Genomic DNA, 20,882 nt, shown 5'->3' with positions numbered 1-20,882 from the left:
AGGACAGACCCAGGGTCCCAAATGTGGGGCAGGGGGTGACGGGCACTGCTGATTCGGGGATCTCCAAACACCTGCCTTTGGCCTTGCTGCAGGAGCTGCAGTGGCCAGGGCCAGGCGGGCACCTGGCTCTGGCAGCCGGGGATTTCCAAGGTCCAAGCTCACCTGGGCTGGGGCTGTACAGCCTCTCCCTGGGCTGGCAGGTGTAAAACCCAACTGCAGGCAACTGCCCATGGCCGGCCTGCCCGGGCATCCTGCGGCTCAGCCACGTACCCACTGGGCTGGGAGTGAGTTCTGGGGTGGCAGCTGACTGCCCAGCTCTAGCTTGGGCAGCCCCTGACCTGGAGGTGCCATCACTGAGCCAGTTCTGTCTGTTCTCAGACCAAAAGTGCTTCCCCCAGGCCCTGCTGCAGCCAGGGCAGAGCCAGCATGTGGCTGTGAGTGATGCTGTGCCCCAGCACAGGGTCCATCACATCCCCAGTCCTTGGTGGGGCTGTGCCACCAGCACCGTGTGATCTGGGACCTTGTGCACACACGCACTCAGAACGTCAGGAATGTTTTGTGGTGAGGCTGGAAAACGGTCAGTTGCTTACTGGATTTTTTTTCCACCCCTCTGCTGTGGGTTTGGCCGGGTGCCCGGGGCGGGTGCAGGGGGGTGGGTGTGAGCAGGCATGTGATGAGCCGGGTGTGACGGGGCTGGCGAGAGCTGTGAAAGTGCTGAGCTGGTGTGAACCTGCCATGCCATCCCCATCTCCTCCTCTCCAGCCCTTCCTGGAAGAACTGCAGGGAAGGTCCCTGCTGTGTGCAGGGTGTGGGCAGCTGTGCCCATCCCCACGGCATCCGGGTGCCTCATACAGGAGGGAGAGCCTGTGGGGCTGAAGGCTGCAGGGCTGGGGGTCAGTGCAGGTGCCCCGGGTGCTCCTGCCTTGCTGGGGGGGGGGGGGGATAGGGCGAGGACCCCACACTGGCTGAGGATGTTGCTGCTCTGGGAGTCCCTGAGCTGCTTCCTCTTCCCCTTGGGGCTCGCAAGAGCGTGTCCTGCCTGGAGCCACACGCTGAGTCAGGGACAGTACAGGAATAGAGCCGGGTGCCTGAGTCACAGTCCACGTGTGAAACCAGCAGCACTTACCCAGGAAAGGGGAACCCCGCAGCCCTGACAACCCCTGGTACATGTTGGCCACTTCCCTGGGATCAGAGTTCTCCTCTCCTGGATCAGCCCTGGCCTCTTTTGGAGCTGGGAGCTGCTGGCTCCATTGCTCGCTGCTGTCAGCAGCCACAAGGACAGATCAGGCAGGAATGCAGGCAGGGAATGGCTGCCTCACCTCAGGACCCTCTCCCTGTGCCCACACGGGGCACAGACCCCCATGCCAGCCCCTAGGGCTTTGCCAAGGAGCTGGGAAAACCTTGGGGAAGAACCAGAATACTCAGCCACCCTCGTTTGCAGCTCCCCTCACACCCATGTGTGCACAGTGCACTCCCACACATGCGTGTGCATCACTCCGCGAGTGCGACAGCCCGTCCTGCGCCCCAACCCCCCCAGCCATCCGTCTGTCCGTCTGTCCCCCGCCAGCTCCCACAGAACACCCCTCCCTCCCTCCCTCCCTCCCTCCCTCCCTCCCGCCTCCCCCAGAGCGTTTCCGCAGTGTCTCCATTGATAAATCTGGAGCGTTGCCACGGCGACACTGCAATGGGGCGCAGCGGGTGCGGGGCTGCCGAGGGTCCCAGGAACACGGGGTGGGGGTGAGGGGGGCCCGCTGGATCCACGCGTGAGATTGTGCACTTGTGACTTTCCAGGTGTGTGGGATTTCCCAGGTGCGTGGGATTTGCCAGGTGTGTGTTTGCACACGTGTGTGCACAGTGCAGGTCGTGCATGCGTGTCTGGATGTGCACACATGCAATAACTGATATGTGCTCTGCGTGTGCAGGGCTGTGGGGGCTCGGGGACCCCACTCTGGGGCCCTTGGCACTGTCTAGTTCTTCCTGCAGCAGTGCTGGGAAGGAAACTGAGGCACTGGCAGTGTGGGATTCACCCTGTCACAGACAGTTACCTGGGGACAGGGCGAGCTTGGGGACAGGAGGATCTCACACTGCCACCACCTCTGACCCTTCCTGCACAGTGCTGGGTCCGGTCAGCACCATCACACCCTGGGTTGGTCACACACGTGTGGGGCTCTGCGGGCAGGTGACCCCACACACACCCAGCAGCAGCCCCGGTGCTGGGATGGGGGTGCAGGTACCTGTGTGTGAGCTCCTGCACGCGTTTGTTCCCTGTATGTGTGTCCACACATGTGACTGCACCACACAGGCAGTGGGACCCCACTGGGGGGCTGCAGGAGGTCTGGTGTGTGTGGGGGGCTCTGGTGCACGAGGGGAGCGCGGGATGGGGGCCAGAACTGGGCCATGAGCCACGGAAGCCCTGGGACCACCCAGCACCTCCAGCACAGCCAGAGCCCGGGATGAGCCCTGTGCCCAGCTCTGCGGGAGGCTGGGGGGGCTCGGGCAGGCAGTGCCTGTCCCCAGGCAGCTCCTGCTGTGCCCTGCACCCTCTGCCAGCCCACCCACGGCAGCTGCACTTGGGGGTCCACGTGGGGAGCCCACATCTGCCGCGGTCACACGTGTTCAACCTCGCGGACGTGGGCAGAGCCTGATGCTCCGTGTTGGGATTGTGGGGTGCTGAGGGGGCGCAGGGAGCCAGCATCAGCCCCGTGTGCAGCCAGGAGTTGGGGGGGCACGGGCAGGACCCCAGGGCACGGGGTGACACGGGGTGACACGGGGTGGCTGGTGAGCGCAGCGCTGCCGTGGCACACGCGTGGGCTGCGCGGTGCCGCGTGGGCAGGATCGGTGCGTGTAGCGTGGCTGCCCTCTGCTGCCACGGCCACGGCAGCGCTCAGCACCCCGGCACCCCTGGGACGCTGCCGGGGGGCCGCGGCTGGGACCCCCCGAGTGCTGAACAATGGCAGCTCTCTCTGCCAGCCCCCGGCCCACACCAGAACCCCCCGGGCTGGGGCGAGGGACTGCCAGTGTGAGGCAGCAGGGGAGGGGGCTCGGAGATGCTGTTAAAGATTAAATTCCCCACCACCGTGCGCCCCCCCACCAGCTGGGATGGGGTCATGCAGCAGCCAGGAGGGAATGAAGTATTTTCTAGGTTTTTAGAGCCATGGGGAAGGGGCTCAGCCGGGGGAGGGCTGGTGTCAGTTCTCGGTGGTTCCTGCTGCTCTCGGGGCGTGGGGCTGGCACGGATCCTGCAGCTCCCTCCCATCCTCCATCCCGCTGCGTTGGGAAGCAGGTCACGTCCAGCTCCCTGCTCGGCAGCGATGCCGGGGGAGCTCAGCTTTCTGGGGCAGCTCCGGGCTGCTGGGAGCAGCCAGCTGCCGCTTCCAGCGCTTTTGGGGATTGTGGGAGGAGGATTTCCAGCGGTGCGGGGCTACGTGGCACTGCCATCCCGGGGATGTGGCAGTGGGGAGCTCAGCCCCCGCTCCCCTTCAGCTCATCCCAATGGGCGCTGGGGATCTTTGCAGCTCCGGCAGGAGTATTGCTAAGCTCCCCCAAAAACCTCCAGGAGTTGCTCCCCTGTCTCAGAGCAGCTGTGCTGGGTGGCACCAGCCTGTGCAGTGCCAGGATCCGGCCTTTCCCTGTGGAACGCCCGGCTCCCAGGGCAGGTGTGGTGCTGCTGGAGGCAGAGACGCTGCCTCTACCTGCCTCCGTTCGGATCAGCGCGAGGGGGGAGAGCGGGGGAACTTTCCCGACTCGTTTCCCCACCTTAAGGGGAAAAAAAAAAAGAACAAGTCGCATGACTTGGAGCTTCCCGAGAGGCAGCGCGGGGAGAGTGACCCAGGGAGCCAAGAATCTGCTCCGCTGTCGTGTCTCATTCCTGCTCTGCGGCGCGGGGCTGGGAGAGGTTGGGTTACGGGAGGCGCGGAAAGGGGACGGTGCAGGATGAGCTCATGCGAGGGCGCGGGAACCTTCTGGGCAGGAAAAAACGTTGATGCTGCAGTTCAGGGATTTCTGCAATCGCGGCTGTTCCCGCAGATCACGGCTCGCTCCGCCGGGCCGCCCCTCGTGCCGATGGCAATAAAATCGCTCGGGGAGGGCTGTGGGCTCAAGGTGGTTCATGTGCCCTTGCAGGGAAACAGCAGCACGCAGCGACCTGCTGAGGAGCAGAGGGAGTGAGGGGGGACACCAGGGTGGAGGGGGGACACCAGGGTCTTGGGGGAATACCGGGTTTCTGGGGACCCCCGGGATTCATGTGCAGGGAGCTGTACAAAAAACCACCTTGCATGAGACTGTAGGGAGTGTGAGACCACCGGCCCCACCGCAAATCCTGGCAGCAAGCCGCGGTGTGAGGCAGTGCCCGAGGAAGTATATGGAGGAGCCCAAGGGGTCTGGAAAAGCTCCAGTTTCAATCAACACCTGGGCTGGCCCCCCTCGGTGTGTACTTTACCCCTTGCTGGGGAGGGATACGATGTTCCCGATTCTTGGCAGCTTTTCCCCTGCAGACTGTGATAAATCCTTCCTGCGTCCCCAGCCCTCTGTCCCGCAAGGTCACCCGGTGTCAGGCGGTCAGAGGCTGCTTGTCCTGCCCTTGGGTAGCATCTCCCGCCCTTAAGAACTCAATGCTGCAAATACTCTTAGATGATGATTAATGAGCGCTTATATAACTGAACTGAGTCCTTAATGCAGCCGCGAGGGTGACAGGAGGGAAGGTGGGAGCAAGAGACAGCACGTTGCTGCTGCTGCTGCTTTTCCCACACCGGAGCAGCCACGTTCCGTGCAGGGGGACCCTGGCAGATGTGGGAGAGAGACACCCATGGGAAAGCAGCTGGGGCAGCCCCCATCTGGGTTTTCCAGGCAGTTTTGGACCCTGTGGGAGTGAGCAGCCAGTGGTGCTGCCCTGAGCCACGTTTCCCATGGCATGGCCGGGCTCTTCGGTGTGGGAGGGGAAGGGTTTGTGCTGGAAAAGCATTCATGTGTGACAGTGGCTGGAATGTTGTGCTGGTGAACTGGGAGTGCTGGAGGAAAAAGGCAAAAATCCCACAGTGACACCCTGGTGTGGCCTGTGAGGGGTGATGAAGCCACTGCTGGAAACGCTGGGTGCAGTTGTTTCTAAATTTGGCTGTGTTTGGGCAGGTAGGGACGGTCTGACACACAAGATTTGGTTTTCCATAATCTGTCTGGGAAGCGCCAGCCCTGATAAAGCTGCTGCTCAGCGCCAAGGCTGTTACATGGTTGCCGTGGTTACCACATGCTCATTTTCACCATCTTCCTCACCTCAGCCGGGGTGCACCCGGCATTCCCAACCCTGAATCCCCCCTGACCTCAATCGGGGTGCGCGGGCATTCCCAGCTCCAAATTCCCCCCGACTCCACCAGGATGCACTGGTATCCCCAACCCTGAATCTCCCCTGGTCTCAGCTCATTTCCCAATACTCCAGTTTGGGTATCCCAACGTTGCTGTGAACCCCCCCAATCCCTGTCACCTCAGGGCACCTTGTGTCAGCCCTGATCTCATTGTGGGTCAAATCCCTTTGCTCCCTGTGGATCCAATCCTTCTGCTACCTGTGAATCCAATCCTGCTGCTCCCTGCAGATCCACTCCCTTTGCTCCCTGCAGATCCAATCCCTTTGCTCCCTGCAGATCCAATCCTGCTGCTCCCTGCAGATCCAATCCCTTTGCTCTCTGTGGATCCCTTTGCTCCCTGTGGATCCCTTTGCTCCCTGTGGATCCAATCCTTCTGCTCCCTGTGGATCCCTTTGCTCTTTGTGGATCCCTTTCCTCCCTGTGGATCCAATCCTTCTGCTCTCTGTGGATCCCTTTGCTCCCTGTGGATCCCTTTGCTCCCTGTGTATCCAATCCTTCTGCTCTCTGTGGATCTGCTCCCCCAGCTCGCTACGGATCTGTTCCCCTTGGATCCTGTCCCCCTGCTCCCCGTGGCTTTGTCCTACAACCCGGTAAATCCCGGTCACAGGGAAGCGCAGCGGCCGCGCTCCTCACCATGGCGACGGCGGGATTGCGTCAGGGCTTTTCTTCCCAACTGCAAAGCTGGATGAGCAACTCCCTCGGGGACAGTAGTAAGGGAGAAGGGAATATTCTTTTCCCTGGGGCGCTTTAGGACTGCCAGTTGCCTAATGCAGCCCTGGGTTGGTGTTTTGCTGCTGGCTCCAGACACGGTGGGAACAGTGAGGGTTCCCATGCCAGGGACACCGAGGGTCCTGTGTTGGGGACAGTGAGAGTTCCCGTGCTGGGAAAACTCCGAGTGGCACCTCCCTGCTGCTGGTATAAGCTGATGTTGCAGGAAAACCAGGAAGGAGCCAGAGGTTTGGTGATGGATGGGATGGAGGCCCAGGGATGAGCCCCGCTTCAGTCCAGCCTCACATTCACTCCTTTCCTGCAATCCCAGCAAAAACAAAGGCAGAGGGGGCGGCTCTTGCGCCGTGCAGGATGTGCTGGGGCGTGCAGGGAGGGTGGTCCCAGGGGCAGGAACGCGGTGCCTGAGCCCGGAGCGGGCGGGGGGGCTGCCTGGAGAGCTTTGTTCCCTCCCAGCCCCGGGTAAGGCACAGCCCCAGGGGGCGAGACGTGGCACCCACTGCCCCGTCTTCTCCCTCCGGGAACTCCCGGCCCCAGCCCTGGCCCGCGGCGGCAGCACCGGAGGAGCCGCTGCGGGATTTGGGAAGCTCATCAGAGCAGTGCCCGGGGCGGGGGCTGCCCTTGGCTCCCCAGCGGGTGCCGGGGCTGCCGAGCAGGTTTGGGCTCAGCTGCTGCACGGCTCTGGGTAATCCCGTGTGCAATTCCCTGGGACTGGGAAAGGTCCCTACAAACACCCCAGCGAGGTGGGGACCCCCAGAGAAGCGCCCGGCGCTGTGGAAGGAGCTGCCTGGGTGCGGGATGTGCTGGAAGCAGGAGAGAGGTTCGTGTCGGTGTGGGAATGGCACAAGGTGAAGGCAGGAGAGCAGCACAGCTCCTCCTGTCACTGCTCCCCCATGACATTCCCTTGTGGCACTGTCCCTGTTGTGCTGCTGGATAGGTGGAACTTCCAGGAAATCACATTAACAGGATGTTTGGTCCTACAACCTCTGCCCTTGGAAGCTTTAAAAAGTAGGTGATAAAAACATCAGTCACGTGTGGGGGGATTGCTTGAATCAGCTCCAGGTGATCCCTGAGGTCCCTCCAGCCTCTGGTGATTCATGATTTCCCATGGCTGCACCTGTACACACACAGACTTTGGCTTCAGAGCAGATATTTGCACTCCCTAAGGAAGTGCTGGCAAATATTGGGTCACTACAGCCACAGCTCTGCTCACAGCCAGATCCAGGTGACCAAAATGAGGGCTCAGGCAGGGAAAACACCCATGGGTGCTCAGGTCTGGAACTCACCAGAAGTGAACTCTGCATCTCCAAATTGGTGTTGCCTGTTTGGGACCCCTGGCCAGGGCCCTTCTGCTGCAGGAGCTTTGCTCTAAGGACGTGAATCCTGGGCTGTGTCAGAGATTAATTAACTGCCCTAATAACTGGTACAACCTGCCAGGTGAGCTGCCTGCCTGGCTGCTCCCACTGCAGCTTCCAGCCTGTGGGACATGCAGAGATGTCCCTGAGCCCCTTGGGCTGGGGACATGGAGCTGCTGCAGCCTCATGTGCAGCCTGGAATATCCATGAGGATCCAATCCACAGCTGATGTCATGTCTGATGCCCTGGGTCAGGACTGATCTGGGGCACTGCACCCTCCTGGCAGCAGCAGCGCTGGGGCTGGAGCACACAGTGTCCATTTGGGCCAGCTCTTGTGTCCCTGGTGACTCTCACTGTCAAAGCAAAGGCATCAACACACTCCAGGGAGACAGAAATCACACTTTTGGGACACATCCAAGCAGGGCTGTGCTCACCATTCCTTGTCACAGGAGCCCTTCATCCTGCTGGGATTCAAATTCCCCTGAAGCAGCAAAGATTCTTGGTGTTATTTTCACAACACCCGACCTGCCCTGGCACTGTGTGGAGTCAAATCCTGGTGTTTGTCCCTCGAGGTTTGCAGCAGGGTTGGTGTTGGCTGTCCAGCATTCCAGCCTGGAAAATGGCTCTGTGCATCAAGGTCACTTTATCTGCCCTCATCATGGACCAGAAATGCTCAAGTTAATGGGTCTCTAATTTAATCAAAATGCTGTGCCTGTGATTGCAGGGCTGGGATCTTTTCCTCTCTTGAAGGGCAAAAATCAATTTGCAGTAACAGCAGATGTGTCTCTTCGCTCCTCCAGGCCTAGGAAAGTGAGTAAATTTTTTCATGGCAGAAAAATAATAATATTGGCTTGGTCTATCATCAATATTGGAGTTTTTTTATGTGATTTTGAGCACTTTGGTGGCAGCATTCTGTCCCTGTGGCCCTGTGAGCTCAGAAAAACCACAGATGTGGTGCTCCTGGGTTTTGCAATTACTGTATAATCTATGTACAAACTGTCCTTTTCCTGCAGATCCCAAAGGGATCACGACAAATCAGGGTGGAAAAGCCTGATTTCCACACTCTGGAAGGCAGGGAATGGGTGATCTCTGCTCCACAGAACAATCATGATTTCTTTGCATTCTATTTCTTCTCTGTCTCTGTCCTGGTTTGGAAATCAGTCACCAAAGAGCAGTGATTTCTAAACTCCAGTGATTTTCTTCTCTGCATCCTGGCTCTGACTGGGAATACTACTTTTAAATATTTAAATCTTTGAGAAAATGGGTTGTGCAAAGACCTTTTATTTCTGAAGAAAACCTTGTTGCTTTGGCTATTTTAGGATGACACTGCAAGGAGGTGGCTTAAGGGATTATTCTCTGATAATTGACAAATGATTCGTGTTAATCATAGAACTTTTGGGAGTTTGTATAAACCAGAATACTTAAAATAAGAAAAGAACATGGACCTAGATAAAGGGAAATATACTATTAAACCCACTCTGTTTAAATGCACCTGTTATGAATATTGTGTATACCAGTTTGTAAAATAAAAAAAAAAGAGGGTTTTCCATAGTCTGAAAGGATTTTTTTGCAAAATCAGATTTTCTGCCTTGGTGTGATCAATCCCAAACTATCTGCTAAAGATCAGATTTCCCACTTCTTCTGTTTTATATCTACCAAGACCTGATGATTACATGACCAATTGTCCCAAGAGCTGTCCCACGGAAGTTTGGAAGTTTCTTTGATGAACACTGCTTACCTTGCAGAATTATTGCAAAGAAACAATAACAATTACTAATTGCTACAAGGAAAACCATCCTATAAAAAGGGAGCTGCAACCCAAGTTCGGTGGAAGCGTGGAGTGGGCTGTGACCCCTCACGTTTTCCCCAGCGCGCTGTTTGCTGTGTCTATATAAAATAACGCAATCTACATTTTGCTGAATATCGAGACTTTCGTTTCTCATTTGTAACAGCTCTGCACGGGGCAGGCCGGGCTCCCCGAGCGGGGCGGTGACCGGAGGGGCCGCAGCGGGAGGAGCCGCCGGGGGCAGCACCCGGAGCCCAAAATGGCGGCGGCCCCTGAGGCGGCCCTTTGTCTACGGCCGGCGCCGCAGTGCGAGAAGGGCGCGAAACTGGGCCAGCGTGGGCACGCCCCCTTCGCCGGGGAGGCGTGGCAACCGCGCGTCTCAGCCAATCAGCGCCCTCCACTTCCTTCCCTCTCACAGGGGCGCTCCCGCCCGCCTCCGCGCGCGCAGCCAATGGGCGCCGTCAGCCGCGCCCCGCCCCCACGTGGGTGGAGGGGGCGGGGCCACGCTGCTGTTTTGTTTGCGCGCCCCTACCGTCGGCCCCCGCCGCTGCTCGTTAATATTAATGAGATCCCGCCCAATCGGGAGGTGCAGCGGCGGCAGCGCTTTGGTGACGTATGGCCCCGCCTTGCAGCGGGGTTCATCTGCATATTCATGAGATAGGCGGGATGAGGCGCGGGCGTTTATAAGGCGCCGCCCCGCCAGGCTCGCCGTACATTTTGCTGAGGCTTTGAAGTGTTCTCTGGATCTCGCGCCGTCCGGGCATCGGTGAGCGCAGTCGCACGGGGCGGCCGCGACCGCACCGGGCCGGGTGGGCCTCGCCGAGCGGAGTCTCCCAGGGGTGGAGGGCCGGGTCCCGCGGGAGGCTGGGCCGCGGCTCCCGACCCGCCGATCGGTGCTCTCTGCGGGCACGGGGGATGCGGCGGAGCGGGCCCAGCAGGGCCGTGTGCGGGAAGGGGCCGCGGCGGGGGGAAAACGCGCGCGCGGAAACAAAATGGCGACGAGCCTCGGCCGTGTAAAATGGCGGCGGGCGGGAGGAGGGGGCGGCGCTGTGCGGGTAAGGCCGGTAGGGGGCGCGGCGGGGCGCGCATGCGCGCTGGGCCCGCAGCGACCGGGACCGGGGGTCCCACCGGGGGCTGGCGGGACCCGGCCCGGCCGCCGGTTCTGCCGCGGTCCGGCCGCCGGTTCTGCCGCGGTCCGGCCGCGCTGCTGCTCCCCTGCCCTTGGCCGTGAGCGTCGTGGAGCCCTAAATGGGCCCTCGCTTTCGGCCACCCTGAGGGACACCCCTCATATAGCTGGAAGGCCACATAAGGCGTGGGCTCAGAGGCGCTTAAGGCGTTCGGGAATGTGAGATCGCTTCGGTGTTGTGATAAGGCGGTGTTAGAAGGATTTAATGTTTCAGACCTCAAGGGGATTATGTGGGTATTTTGAGTCGCTGACTCGGTTCTGTTGGTTTGGCAGGTCAGAATGGCATCAGATGAGGGAAAGCTGTTTGTCGGCGGGCTCAGTTTCGACACAAATGAACAATCATTGGAGCAAGTCTTCTCTAAATACGGACAGATTTCTGAAGGTGAGACTATCGAGCCAAGATGGGATAGTTTCCCTTAGTCTCTAAAATTTCCTTGGTGCTGATGGGTTTTTATTTCCTACCTCTCCTTTTCACAGTCGTGGTGGTAAAAGACAGAGAGACTCAGAGATCCAGAGGTTTTGGCTTTGTTACTTTTGAAAATATCGATGATGCAAAAGACGCTATGATGGCCATGAATGGAAAGGTGAGGAGGCTCTGGAGTTGATCCTTTATTTTAATAATGAAGGAAGAGAATCAGAGATGTGGTGCTTTTCAGGCTGTGTGGAAAACCAGACAAATAAATGCCAGTGTCGTACATGAAACGATACAGATGTAAAAAATTTGGCTATACGAATTTATATGGAAAATCGCATATATATAAGTTGGTAAAGTAACATTACTGAATCTGGATGATTGAGATAGTGCCTTTATAGGCATTTCTATAAATACAATTAATATATCAGTGTCTTTGCCTGCTTGGCTTAATTGTTGCATGAAGCACACATTTATTTTGTCAGGAGCAGTAAGTCCTGCTCAGCCAGCTGTGAAGGTGTGCAGTTCGTTCTACATGTGCTTTGCTATTTAATATTTCCATGTGGCTAACTGTGGATGTGTTTTAGTCTGTAGATGGGCGTCAGATCCGAGTTGACCAGGCTGGCAAATCCTCTGAGAACAGATCCCGTGGCTACAGAGGGGGGTCTGCGGGGGGCCGGGGCTTCTTCCGCGGGGGCCGAGGCCGGGGCCGTGGCTTCTCCAGAGGTGAGTGCCTGGGGGTCGCTCAGAAACTCTGCATTTGGGGAGGAGGGAGTGTGCTGCTCGTCAGACTGGTTAAAAAAAACCTCATTTCTGTGTATTTCCAAGGAGGTGGAGACAGAGGCTATGGCGGCAGCAGATTTGATTCCAGAAGCGGAGGCTATAACGGCTCCAGAGACTACTATAATAGCAGGTAAGGGCTCTGCCAGCACTGGGGGTGGTGGGGAGGCTGTGGTGGGGCTCAGAGCAGCAGAGGAGGAGTTGAGCAGCTGTAAATCAGGTGCTGTTTGTCCCACAGGAGTCAAGGTGGCTATGGAGACAGGAACTCGGGAGGCTCCTACAGAGACAGCTACGACAGTTACGGTAAGTGCCGCTTCAAGCGGGAGCGCTGAGTCCGTGTGCTGTAGGAGCTCTGAAGCTGCTGAGCCTGAGCCTGGAGCTGGGGCAGGCTCAGGCTGTGGACGTGGTGGTGCAGGGAGAGTCTAATTTAATGCATGTGCAGGAGTTGCTCAGATCTAAGGCAAAGCAAGTGTTAAAAAAAACCAAAAAAAAAAACAGGTGTTCCTGGAGCCCAAACTCTGGCTGCCCTAACGCACTGACCCGCGGGTGGGGGATCTCAGTAGCCAAGTAGCCGTAGCCTCGGAATAATGCAAAGGGAGTAAAATGCTGGAACTTGTCTTTGCTTCAGTGCCTTTACAATTGTGCCTGCTTCTTGTCCTCAGCTACACACAACGAGTAAAAATCCTTCCTGACTCAAGATCGTCCTTCCAATGGCTGTATTTATAAAGATTTTTGGAGCTTCGCTGAAATGGTTATTGTGTAGTACATCTACTTGTATTTTCACTTTTGTAGTATTATCAGTTCTGATCTTGTCATACACAGCCTGGCAGCTTCTGAGACAAGACTGTCTGATTAGACTGTCTTGGAGAAAGCTCTGCTTTCAAGTGGTTTTAATCTTTTTTGAAAGCACTTCAGAATTTATTTTATCCTCCATGAATGAGCCAAGGTGTTCGTTTCTGTTTTTTTTTTTTTTTTTAAAGATGGGGCCCCAATTCAGTTTCTTTTGAGCTAGAAAGGACCTTGTACCAATGTTCACTGGAAGCTGAACAAGCTGTGGACTTTTTCTTCTTTTTTTTTTTCTTTTTTTTTTTTTTTTCCAAGTGCATTACCTTCGTCTTTTGTAACATTGCTTTAGTGTAGCAAGGTAGGAATGCAGCCTGGGTTCCGTTGGAAGGCAAACCACCTTGATATATCTAAAGAGAAACGTGCTTGTATGTTCAACCCGCATAACGGTATTTTTACTGTTGTAATGATGTAAATGACCCAGAACTAGACTTGCAAACTTACCATTAAGAGGTTCTTGAAAATGTTTATTTATATTGTCCTTTTTTACTGGAAGAAATATGCATATTCCATTGCTGTTGTATTTGAAGTGGTAAAGGATTCCTGTATACAGTTTTCTTTGGCTTTACGAAGCCTATTAAAAGACCGTCTGAAATGAACTCTGCTCCTGACATTTACATTTCATTGCACAACACAACCCTTGGAGACGAAGAACAGTCTTGGGAGCGAGAGGAGATTAGGGACAGCGGCAGAGCCAGCCCGGACGATTGCCCGGGCGTTGGAATTTTAATCCTAAAATCAGTCTTGGCATCTGAATTGGCCGACGAATTTCACATAAAATAGTCAAAACTTGTCTGTAGAGGCCGGAAGTACAAACCTGAGGGTGTGCTAGGAGCGAAGTGCAGTTGGAATGTTAGGAAGGATAATGGATGTTTCCTCCAAAGCTGCTGTAGCCTACACTGGGAAGCTGTAGAGAAGAGCCAAGTGCTGCAGTCCCTGGGCTGTTCCCTGCGTGCCGAGCGCGTGTGCGATGTAGGGGAATGCCGGGCTTAGCTTAGCTGTGTCATTGCTTACAAGTTCTAAGAATTCTTTGCTAGCAAATGGAAACTGCAGTGTCCTTGGAGAAAAGAAGTGTTGTGCCTCCAACAGAAACCTCTGAGACGAGAGCTGCTCTCTTGGCTAGTTCATATGTGGAAATAGTCCTGTAATTCGAGGTAACTCCTTTTGCTCATGTCCGCATCCTTCCTCTTGTTGAGAGCTCATTTGAAAGTCTAATGTACCTGTGAAATATTCCTTTTGACAATTTTGGTCAGCTGCTGGAAAAACGTTAACCCATGCCGTATGCAACCTTTGGCTTGTGGCACACCTTGAGTTCCACAGATCAGAGTTGGGCATGCAGCCGTGTCTTGCTGTAGGTACGGAAGCAAGATTGGAACGAACTCCCTGACTCGATATGTGTTCATCTATTGAGACTCTTCCTAGACTTCATTAAGTTGCTCACTTTAATTGTAGCTTTCTTTGCCATCCTACTTGTTGCCATTAACTTTTTCCCATGGCCCACACTTCCTAAGCAGCCATGTCCAAGTGTTAACTCTCTGCTTAGGGGATCCAAACCATGGGCTGGCTGAGCACGGGCAGCAGCCGGCCCGGAACAGTTTTCCCAGACTGTGCTTTGTGGTGTGATGGGTTCAGCGATGGCTTGTGAGACCCTCGTGCACTGTGAGCTGTGTGGGGAGGTTGGGGGCAAGAGCAGCCTCTGCCCAGGGCTCCTGTTAATGCCTCTCTGCTTTAGCAGGCTGAAGGGACCCGGCACGCGCCTCGGAGGGCCAGCGGATCCTGAGCGACCAGAGCTGCGTTCCAGGGATGCTGGAGCAACTTTGCCATCAGGTAAAAATCACTTTCCTGAGTTCCTTTTCTGTAGCCTTGAGCTCTAAATGCTGCAGCAGTAACCCTGTTCCATTCCTGTAGCTTTATCCACCTTCCAATTCTCTTGTCTCCGTTCCATTTCAGCACTGAGACACGTCAGAGAAGACAGAAGGACAGACTGGAGTGGAGGGATGAAGAGCTCAGAGCAGTGGTGGTGCTCGTTTTCACATGAACCAAGTCAATCAAGCCAGAATAAAACACTGAAATGTGGAAAAAACAGATCTCTTTGGTACTTTTTGTGGGAAATAGAATATTTTTGGCAAATTTTTTTGTCTGGTGCACAGAACAAACCAGCACCGGGGTGGTGCTTGGAGTTGGACACACTCTGCTCCAAGCAGATTGATGTGTGATCCTCATGGAAAATGAGGTCTTGTTGCTGTTTAAATCCCAAAAATGTGGCATCTCAATGAGGAGGATTTGTCTTGGGAGAGGCTGACACTGAGTGTGTTTCTGGCAGGAGATTGCAGGGTGAGAGCAGTGAGTTTTTGATGATCTCAGCTGCTCCTGCCTTTTTTTTTTTTTTTTCCTGTGAAATAAGAATTGATTGCTTCATCTCTGCCCTTTTCTCCCCAGTTTTTTAAGCTGATAAACTCAGAATTTGGTGATGGGCTCACTCAGGAGCCCTGAGGACTTGCTGCCCAAGAGCCATCAGTTCCCCATTTCCCACTGATAAGAGTCCCCAGACATTCCTGCCTGCAGGAGGGGATTATTGAGCTCACTTCACAAAACCTACTTTTCCTCCTTTAACCTTTTTCAAATTATCTAAGTGAGCAGCACTTAAAAAAAGCAATCAGCCATGACACACTTCTGGGGGTTGTATCAAGCAATTCACCAGTGAGGATTTTTGCATATTAATGCAAGAGGATATTAAATATAATGAAGGCTGAGGAGTGTGTCAAGTCTTAGCTGATAAAAATGCAGTCAGGTGAGGTTTAAATGAATTCAGGCTGAAAATACTTGCAAATAATGCTTTGTAAGACCTCCCTAAATAGGATGCTTAGACACAGGCAGAAATAATGAACAGGTGCAAAAATAGAGCCTGGTTGGAGGTGCTGTTATTTTTGGCATTGCTAATTATGGCAGTGAGTTAATGATGTCTTGCTGGGATGGGTGAGGGAATGGCTGGATCCAGGGGCTGGATGTGGCGTCATTGGGAAGGTATTTGGGTGCTGTGGGTTTGACGTGAGCTCAGGTGACCCAGTTTTAGCCCAAATGCCCCTTTTTATAAAATTAAGCCCTTTGTATCCAGGCAGCTTGAGCTGCTCCCTGAGGAAAAATGGGGAAGTGGAGCAGGGCTGAAGGGCGGTTACTGAGCCCTGCTCAGCCGGAGATGTCTGCAGAGGAAAAGGGTGGGGGATAGAAATTCTTGAAATGCTCCAAATGCTCTTGTTTGCAGCTGTCTTCGCCCTGGGGCGGGAATGGCAGCCGTGAAAGGAAAGGGATAAAACCCTGAGGGGGAAATGGCTCTGGGGGAGAAGGTCCTGCCATGAGGGGAAGTGGCCACACTGAGGGAGAAATGACCCTCAGGGGGAAATGGTGGCCTTGGGGGAAGAAGGACAACCCTGAGGGGGAAATGGCGGTTCTGAAGGAGGAATGAGTATCCTCAAACTCTGAGGGCAATGGCGGCCCTGAGGGAGGAACGAGAGTCCTCAAACTTTGAGGGCAATGGCGGCCCTGAGGGAGGAAGGATGACCCTGAGCGGAAAATGGCGTCTGTGGCGGACGGGGTATTGCAGTGAGGGAGAAATGGCGGCCCCGCCGAGGCCACATCATCCCGCGAGGGTAGAACAACAACAACCCTGAGGGCAAAAATGTCGGAGCCCCGCGGCGGCTCCGTGAGCCGGTCACGGCCGGCGCGGAACGGCGCAGCCCCGGAACCCGCGAGCGGCTCCGCGGGCCCGGGCGGTGCCTGTGCCGCGCGCACCTTCCTGCGGCCGCCGCTTCGCTGCGCTGCCCCGGCCCGGCCCGGCCATGCCGCGCCTCCTCCTCCTCCTTCTCCTCCTTTTCCTCCTCATCCCGCACCTCGGCCGCGCCGCCTCCCCCAGCCCGGCGAACAGCACGGAGCTGCCGCGGACGACCGCACGGAACGAGACGCAGCCGGGGTCGGAGCAGGGGTCCGGGCCGAGGCTGTCGCTGGGCTCGGGGCTGCCGGTGCTGAGGCGGGCGGTTTATGTGCTCAGCATTCTGTCGGCGTTGGCCGCCTTCTACTTCTTGCTGCGGGCGTTCCGGTGAGTGCGGGGAGGGGACGGGCACCGGCCGGGGCTGTATCCGTGTTCTGCTGCTCCTGCTTGTCCCCATCGTGGTGTCCCCTGAGCCGGGGCTCTGTCCCTGCCTGTTATCCCGGGATGTGTCCCAGACTCTCCCGGTTTCAGTGTTTTCTGACCCTTTTTGGGGATGTCACCCTGATTGTCCTGGTCCTGCACTTGCTTGTGGCAATGTCCCTGTCCCGTGCCGCTGCCAGTCCCAAATTTGCTCTGGGTCCCCCCGAATCCTGTCACGGTGTCCCCTGTCCCTTGCCTGCCCCAATCCCATTCCTAATCCCTGTGTTTGTGCTCATTTTCCCTCAATCCCCCTCTCTCAGCCGGGGCTCTGCTTCCCCGCGCATCCCTTTTGGCAGCGAGTCCAAACCATTGCTGTAAATCCCCAGCACTGTTAATTACCCGAGATAATTAACGCTAAACCATCTCCAGTCCCGCTGGGTGCGGACAGCAGCTCACTCACTGCGCTCTCCCTGTCCCTCAGCCCCAGAAACGAGCCCAAAACTCATTTCAGGTTGAAGAAGCCCCAGAGGAAGAAGTACGGGCTGCTGTCGAGCCAGGACGACACCATCGAGCTGGGCTCGCTGGACAGTGACGAGGACACCGTGTTTGAGAGCCGGAGCCTGAGGCGGTGAGGGAACATTTTGTGTGCTTTGTGTGTTGCTCTTTTCCTCACCGGGGGCTGAGGATCCTTTCCCAAAGCCGTGGGAGCTCTGGCACAGCTCCTGCAAGCAGATCTGCATTAATTAAAACGCCTGTGTGTGGTCTCTGTGTTGGCACACGGGTTTATCTCACTTTTCCTCGTTTTCTGGCCCAAGGAAGTCTCACTGACAGGGTTGTTTGGATACTGCTGTGGGGTCACAGAGTTCCCTTGTGCCCAGTCTGAGCCTCCCTGTGTTAGATAAGAAAATAAAGATTCCTGCTTTTTTTTTTCCCCTTCACCTTAGGAATTGCTTTCAACTCATATCACAGTTCAAACTCCCAGTCCTATCAGGATACGAATTCCCGTTTTCCCAGCAAAATTCCTGGCTTGTTTTGTTGGGTTTTTTTTGTTTTTTTTTTCTTCATTTTGGGAATTGTTTCCAAGTCTCATCACAGTTCAAACTCCCAGTCCTATCAGGACACGAATTCCCGTTATCCCAGCAAAATTCCTGGCTTGTTTTGCTTTTTTTTTTTTTTTCATTTTGGGAATTGTTTCCAAGTCTCATCACAGTTCAAACTCCCAGTCTCATGGGGATATCCATTCCTGCTTTCCCAGTGCTGTGTTTACATCCCACAAGTTCAATTTCTGGGGAGGTTGTTTGAAGCTGAGGAGGAATGTCATCTCAAGGAATGTCACCTCAGCTCCCCCTGATTTTGGGTGTCTCTTTTTTTTCCCAGATGACTGGTGACCTGCAGCACTGGCTGCCTGGAGTGATGGAGGGTCCAATCCCAGTGGAATCTCCAGTGCTCAAGTTTTCTATCTGCTTACAGTGACTTAATTAACAGTTCCAGCCCTTCCATAGCTGGGGCAGGGGAGAGGGGACCAAACCTGTTTTCTTCACGTGCATTCTTGGGGACATTTCTTGGGAAAGATGAGAGCTGTTCACTGCATGGGGAAAGGCTGAGGTAAGGGAGATGCTCCTGGATTTTCAGCACCTGAAATCTGAGCCTGTGCCTCATACCCCTCCCTCCTTGCCCTGGAAGCATCAGATTCTTTTTCCAGGCTCATCCTCTTTCCTTCATGCAATATCAAGTTACTTCTTTGGGAAGTGTCTCTGTAATCAGCTCCTGGGAGGAGCTGGGAGAGCTCTGGGTGTCTTTTACACAAAAAGGGGGTGGGAGGGTGATAGTTCAGACAGAGCAGCTTTGGGAATGAGTTAAAGGAGTTAAATTTTACAGGTTTGACAGGATAATCCAGGTCATTCATGGGTTTACAGACGTGTTTACAAATGAAGGGGGCCACAACTCTAAGGAATATTTCTCAAAAAGAGCCACCAAAAGGGCTGGGAATGCCTGGACTCTGCCCAGCCCCAGCTGTGAGTTCACCAGGGACACCTGTGACAGCAGGGACACATGTGACATCTGCCAAACTCTGTATTTTGTGATACTGAGGAAGAGCCAGGTATGAGCAGGGAGTGTCCTGGAGCAGCTGATAACTGGAAAATGGAGACCCCAACCCCTCTTGCTTGAGTTTCAGGGCAGCCCTGGCTGAGTTATCTCCTCTCTAGGACCCTGAAGTTTCACTCTTTGCCTGGTACTCAGCCAGATTCTTTCCTGCAGCCCTTTGTTATGTGGATAGTTGGGATCTGATTGTATAGGACCAAAGGTGAATGTGTCAGGAGGTGGTTTTTGGGTGGATCTGCTGCTAAAACAATGAAAACTGCTTTGCCAACTTCTCCTGTCCACATCCTTTCCTTGGAAACTGGCAGCACATCCTTAAATCCCATTCCCCCCAAGCTGGTAGTGCCTTTGTTTGGAGAACCCGAGGGATTTGCCCTGCGGGCAGGGAGAGTCCCTGTCACACCTTTAGGGTGGATTTTTTGGAATGTCTTTGGCTCCTTTTCCTTTGGCTTGCAAACCCCCTGTGGATCAGGGGTGGGGATGACACCGGGAGGAGGGACAGGGATGTGCTGCTCAGGGAGAGGCTCCCAGGGCAGCTGTGATCCTCTATAAACACCTTTGTTTGTTCAGGACAGGTGAGGTTTCCTGGAGAAATCCCACCCCCATGGCAGCTCTGTCTCACACGTGCACAAACGGTTTTAAAATACACATATATATATATATTTTTAATAACCTTGCCGTGTGCTCACAGTGCTTGGATGTGTGCCCTGTTTTCCTGTCGTTTGGATTGTTCCACACCTGTTTTGGGTATTTCCTGCTTGTTGTAGCTGCTGCAGATGGGAGCAGGCAGAGGTTCCATGAGGGAATTGCTGGGATGGTTCCACCCAGCTGCAGCTTCCCTGGGGATGGTCAGAGCTCTGTGATCCCTGGTCAAGGATCTCTCTGGATCCTGCAGAGCTGCATGTGCTGGCAATTCCTTGGCTTTTTTATTATTTTTTCCTCTGGAAAGTTGTTCTTTGTGCTGTTGAAGCCAGATGAGCCTGACTGTCTCAATCCACTGCCATGTTCAGTGTTTGACTAAAACATTCCTCATCCTTCCTTTACCTGGAGTGATGAACCTGGGGTTTGCAATTCTCAAATTTCCTCCCCTTTCAGGAGTGGAGCATTTGTTTAATGTTAAATGATTTGTATCAGAGTGAACCTCAAGCAGTAAGTCCTGCCCTGAAAATAATTCTGCTGGAATTAATTTTAGCTGGAACAGATGTTTGTGTTTGAGCAGGGAAAGGTGTGGAGCAGGTAATGAGGTGCCTGGGTTGTGCTGTGTAGGTACCAGGGAAGGGAATTGAGGTGCCAGCCTGGAATTTCTGCACCACTTCCATGTTTTTAGATTTCTGCTGGCCATCTTTAAAGGGTACAGGGTACTAAAGTGCTTGTGGGGCTGTCACTTGTCCTGGTCTTGGGCTGGAGACAGGTTGGAGCTGTGATCAGGGACCCTGTGAAGCTGTTCCCATTTCCACCCTGCCCCTGGGAGCAGTTGGCATCTGGATTTGCCCTTTGCAGGCCATGACATTCCATCCCTGCTCTGAGTCCTTTTCCAAGAGGAGAAAACCAAGTAACAGATCAGAGACTCCTTGGGGTCCTCAACATGATCCCATTTCTCTGGGAAGAATCACCTGGAGCTGTCACTTCCTACAGTGTGAGCAGTGCCAGGCCAGGGCAGGTGTTTTTGGGGTGAATCCTGCAAATAACAACAGTTTTGAACCCCTCACATGACATTTCCACAAAGGAGCAGTTCAGGTGTTCCTTCCTTTACTCTTTCAGTTCCTCCATGTGCATTTGATACCCTTGTTTTAGGTCTCTTTGCACCAGTTGGATCTTCCAGTAGCTTTTCAGTTTTAAGTTTTTCAGGCTAAACACAGGAATGCAGACAGACCCTGGGCAGGCTGGTGCCTCACCAGCCACTGCTGCACTTCTCTTTCTCCTGGATGTTTCTGGAGGCTCCATGTGCCTGTTTTTCCAGGATTCCTGCTCATCCCAGCCAGAAGGAGCCAATGGACCTGTTACAGTCACCACCTGTGTGCATCAAACTGACTACAACAGTCTGCTCTGAGTTAAGCCAAAGCCAATTTTCCAAAGTTTACATAATCCCTGTGTTATCTTGGAGGCTTTCTGGGATGCTCTGCTGCTGATACCAGCCTGCCCAAACCCACTGGGCCATCTGCAGGGTTAATGGGATCCATGGGAGCAGGGTCAGATCAGCTCTGTGGGTTTTGT

The 20,882-nt window shown here is 54.7% G+C and overlaps 2 protein-coding genes across 5 annotated transcripts; both read left to right on the top strand.

The window, feature by feature from the left end:
* The first annotated feature begins 9,804 nt into the window (after window positions 1–9,804).
* On the top strand, window positions 9,805–14,527 carry CIRBP (cold inducible RNA binding protein). Of its 4 annotated transcripts, none has more exons than XM_079328643.1 (8): window positions 9,850–9,987; window positions 10,681–10,789; window positions 10,885–10,991; window positions 11,407–11,545; window positions 11,648–11,732; window positions 11,838–11,902; window positions 14,178–14,269; window positions 14,393–14,527. In XM_079328643.1, exons 2-7 carry the CDS (start codon window positions 10,687–10,689, stop codon window positions 14,180–14,182), a joined length of 504 nt encoding a protein of 167 aa, XP_079184769.1. In that variant the 5' UTR covers window positions 9,850–9,987; window positions 10,681–10,686; the 3' UTR covers window positions 14,183–14,269; window positions 14,393–14,527. The 4 variants fall into 4 exon arrangements, with proteins under 4 accessions (XP_079184767.1, XP_079184769.1, XP_079184768.1 ...); XM_079328642.1 differs by having other exon boundaries at window positions 14,175–14,269; XM_079328641.1 differs by lacking the exons at window positions 14,178–14,269; window positions 14,393–14,527 and adding an exon at window positions 12,262–13,041 and having other exon boundaries at window positions 9,805–9,987.
* Window positions 14,528–16,202: 1,675 nt separating this feature from the next.
* FAM174C (family with sequence similarity 174 member C) lies at window positions 16,203–18,942 on the top strand. Its single transcript, XM_079328488.1, has 3 exons — window positions 16,203–16,535; window positions 17,080–17,196; window positions 17,946–18,942. Exons 1-3 carry the CDS (start codon window positions 16,279–16,281, stop codon window positions 17,947–17,949), a joined length of 378 nt encoding a protein of 125 aa, XP_079184614.1. The 5' UTR covers window positions 16,203–16,278; the 3' UTR covers window positions 17,950–18,942.
* Window positions 18,943–20,882: the final 1,940 nt, after the last annotated feature.

Source organism: Erithacus rubecula, assembly GCF_903797595.1.
Source record: "Erithacus rubecula genome assembly, chromosome: 28".
Classification (NCBI taxonomy): domain Eukaryota; kingdom Metazoa; phylum Chordata; class Aves; order Passeriformes; family Muscicapidae; genus Erithacus; species Erithacus rubecula.
Note: the sequence above shows the minus strand (reverse complement) of the source record. Positions and strands in the feature narration are given on the sequence as shown.

Excerpts from the sequence above, each read along its gene's own strand:
- CIRBP (XM_079328640.1), top strand. The coding sequence starts at position 10,687 with ATGGCATCAGATGAGGGAAAGCTGTTTGTCGGCGGGCTCAGTTTCGAC. Across the intron at positions 10,790-10,884 it reads ATACGGACAGATTTCTGAAG|TCGTGGTGGTAAAAGACAGA; the intron begins GTGAGACTATCG and ends TCCTTTTCACAG. Across the intron at positions 10,992-11,406 it reads TGATGGCCATGAATGGAAAG|TCTGTAGATGGGCGTCAGAT; the intron begins GTGAGGAGGCTC and ends GATGTGTTTTAG.
- FAM174C (XM_079328488.1), top strand. The coding sequence starts at position 16,279 with ATGCCGCGCCTCCTCCTCCTCCTTCTCCTCCTTTTCCTCCTCATCCCG. Across the intron at positions 16,536-17,079 it reads TTCTTGCTGCGGGCGTTCCG|GTTGAAGAAGCCCCAGAGGA; the intron begins GTGAGTGCGGGG and ends AACTCATTTCAG.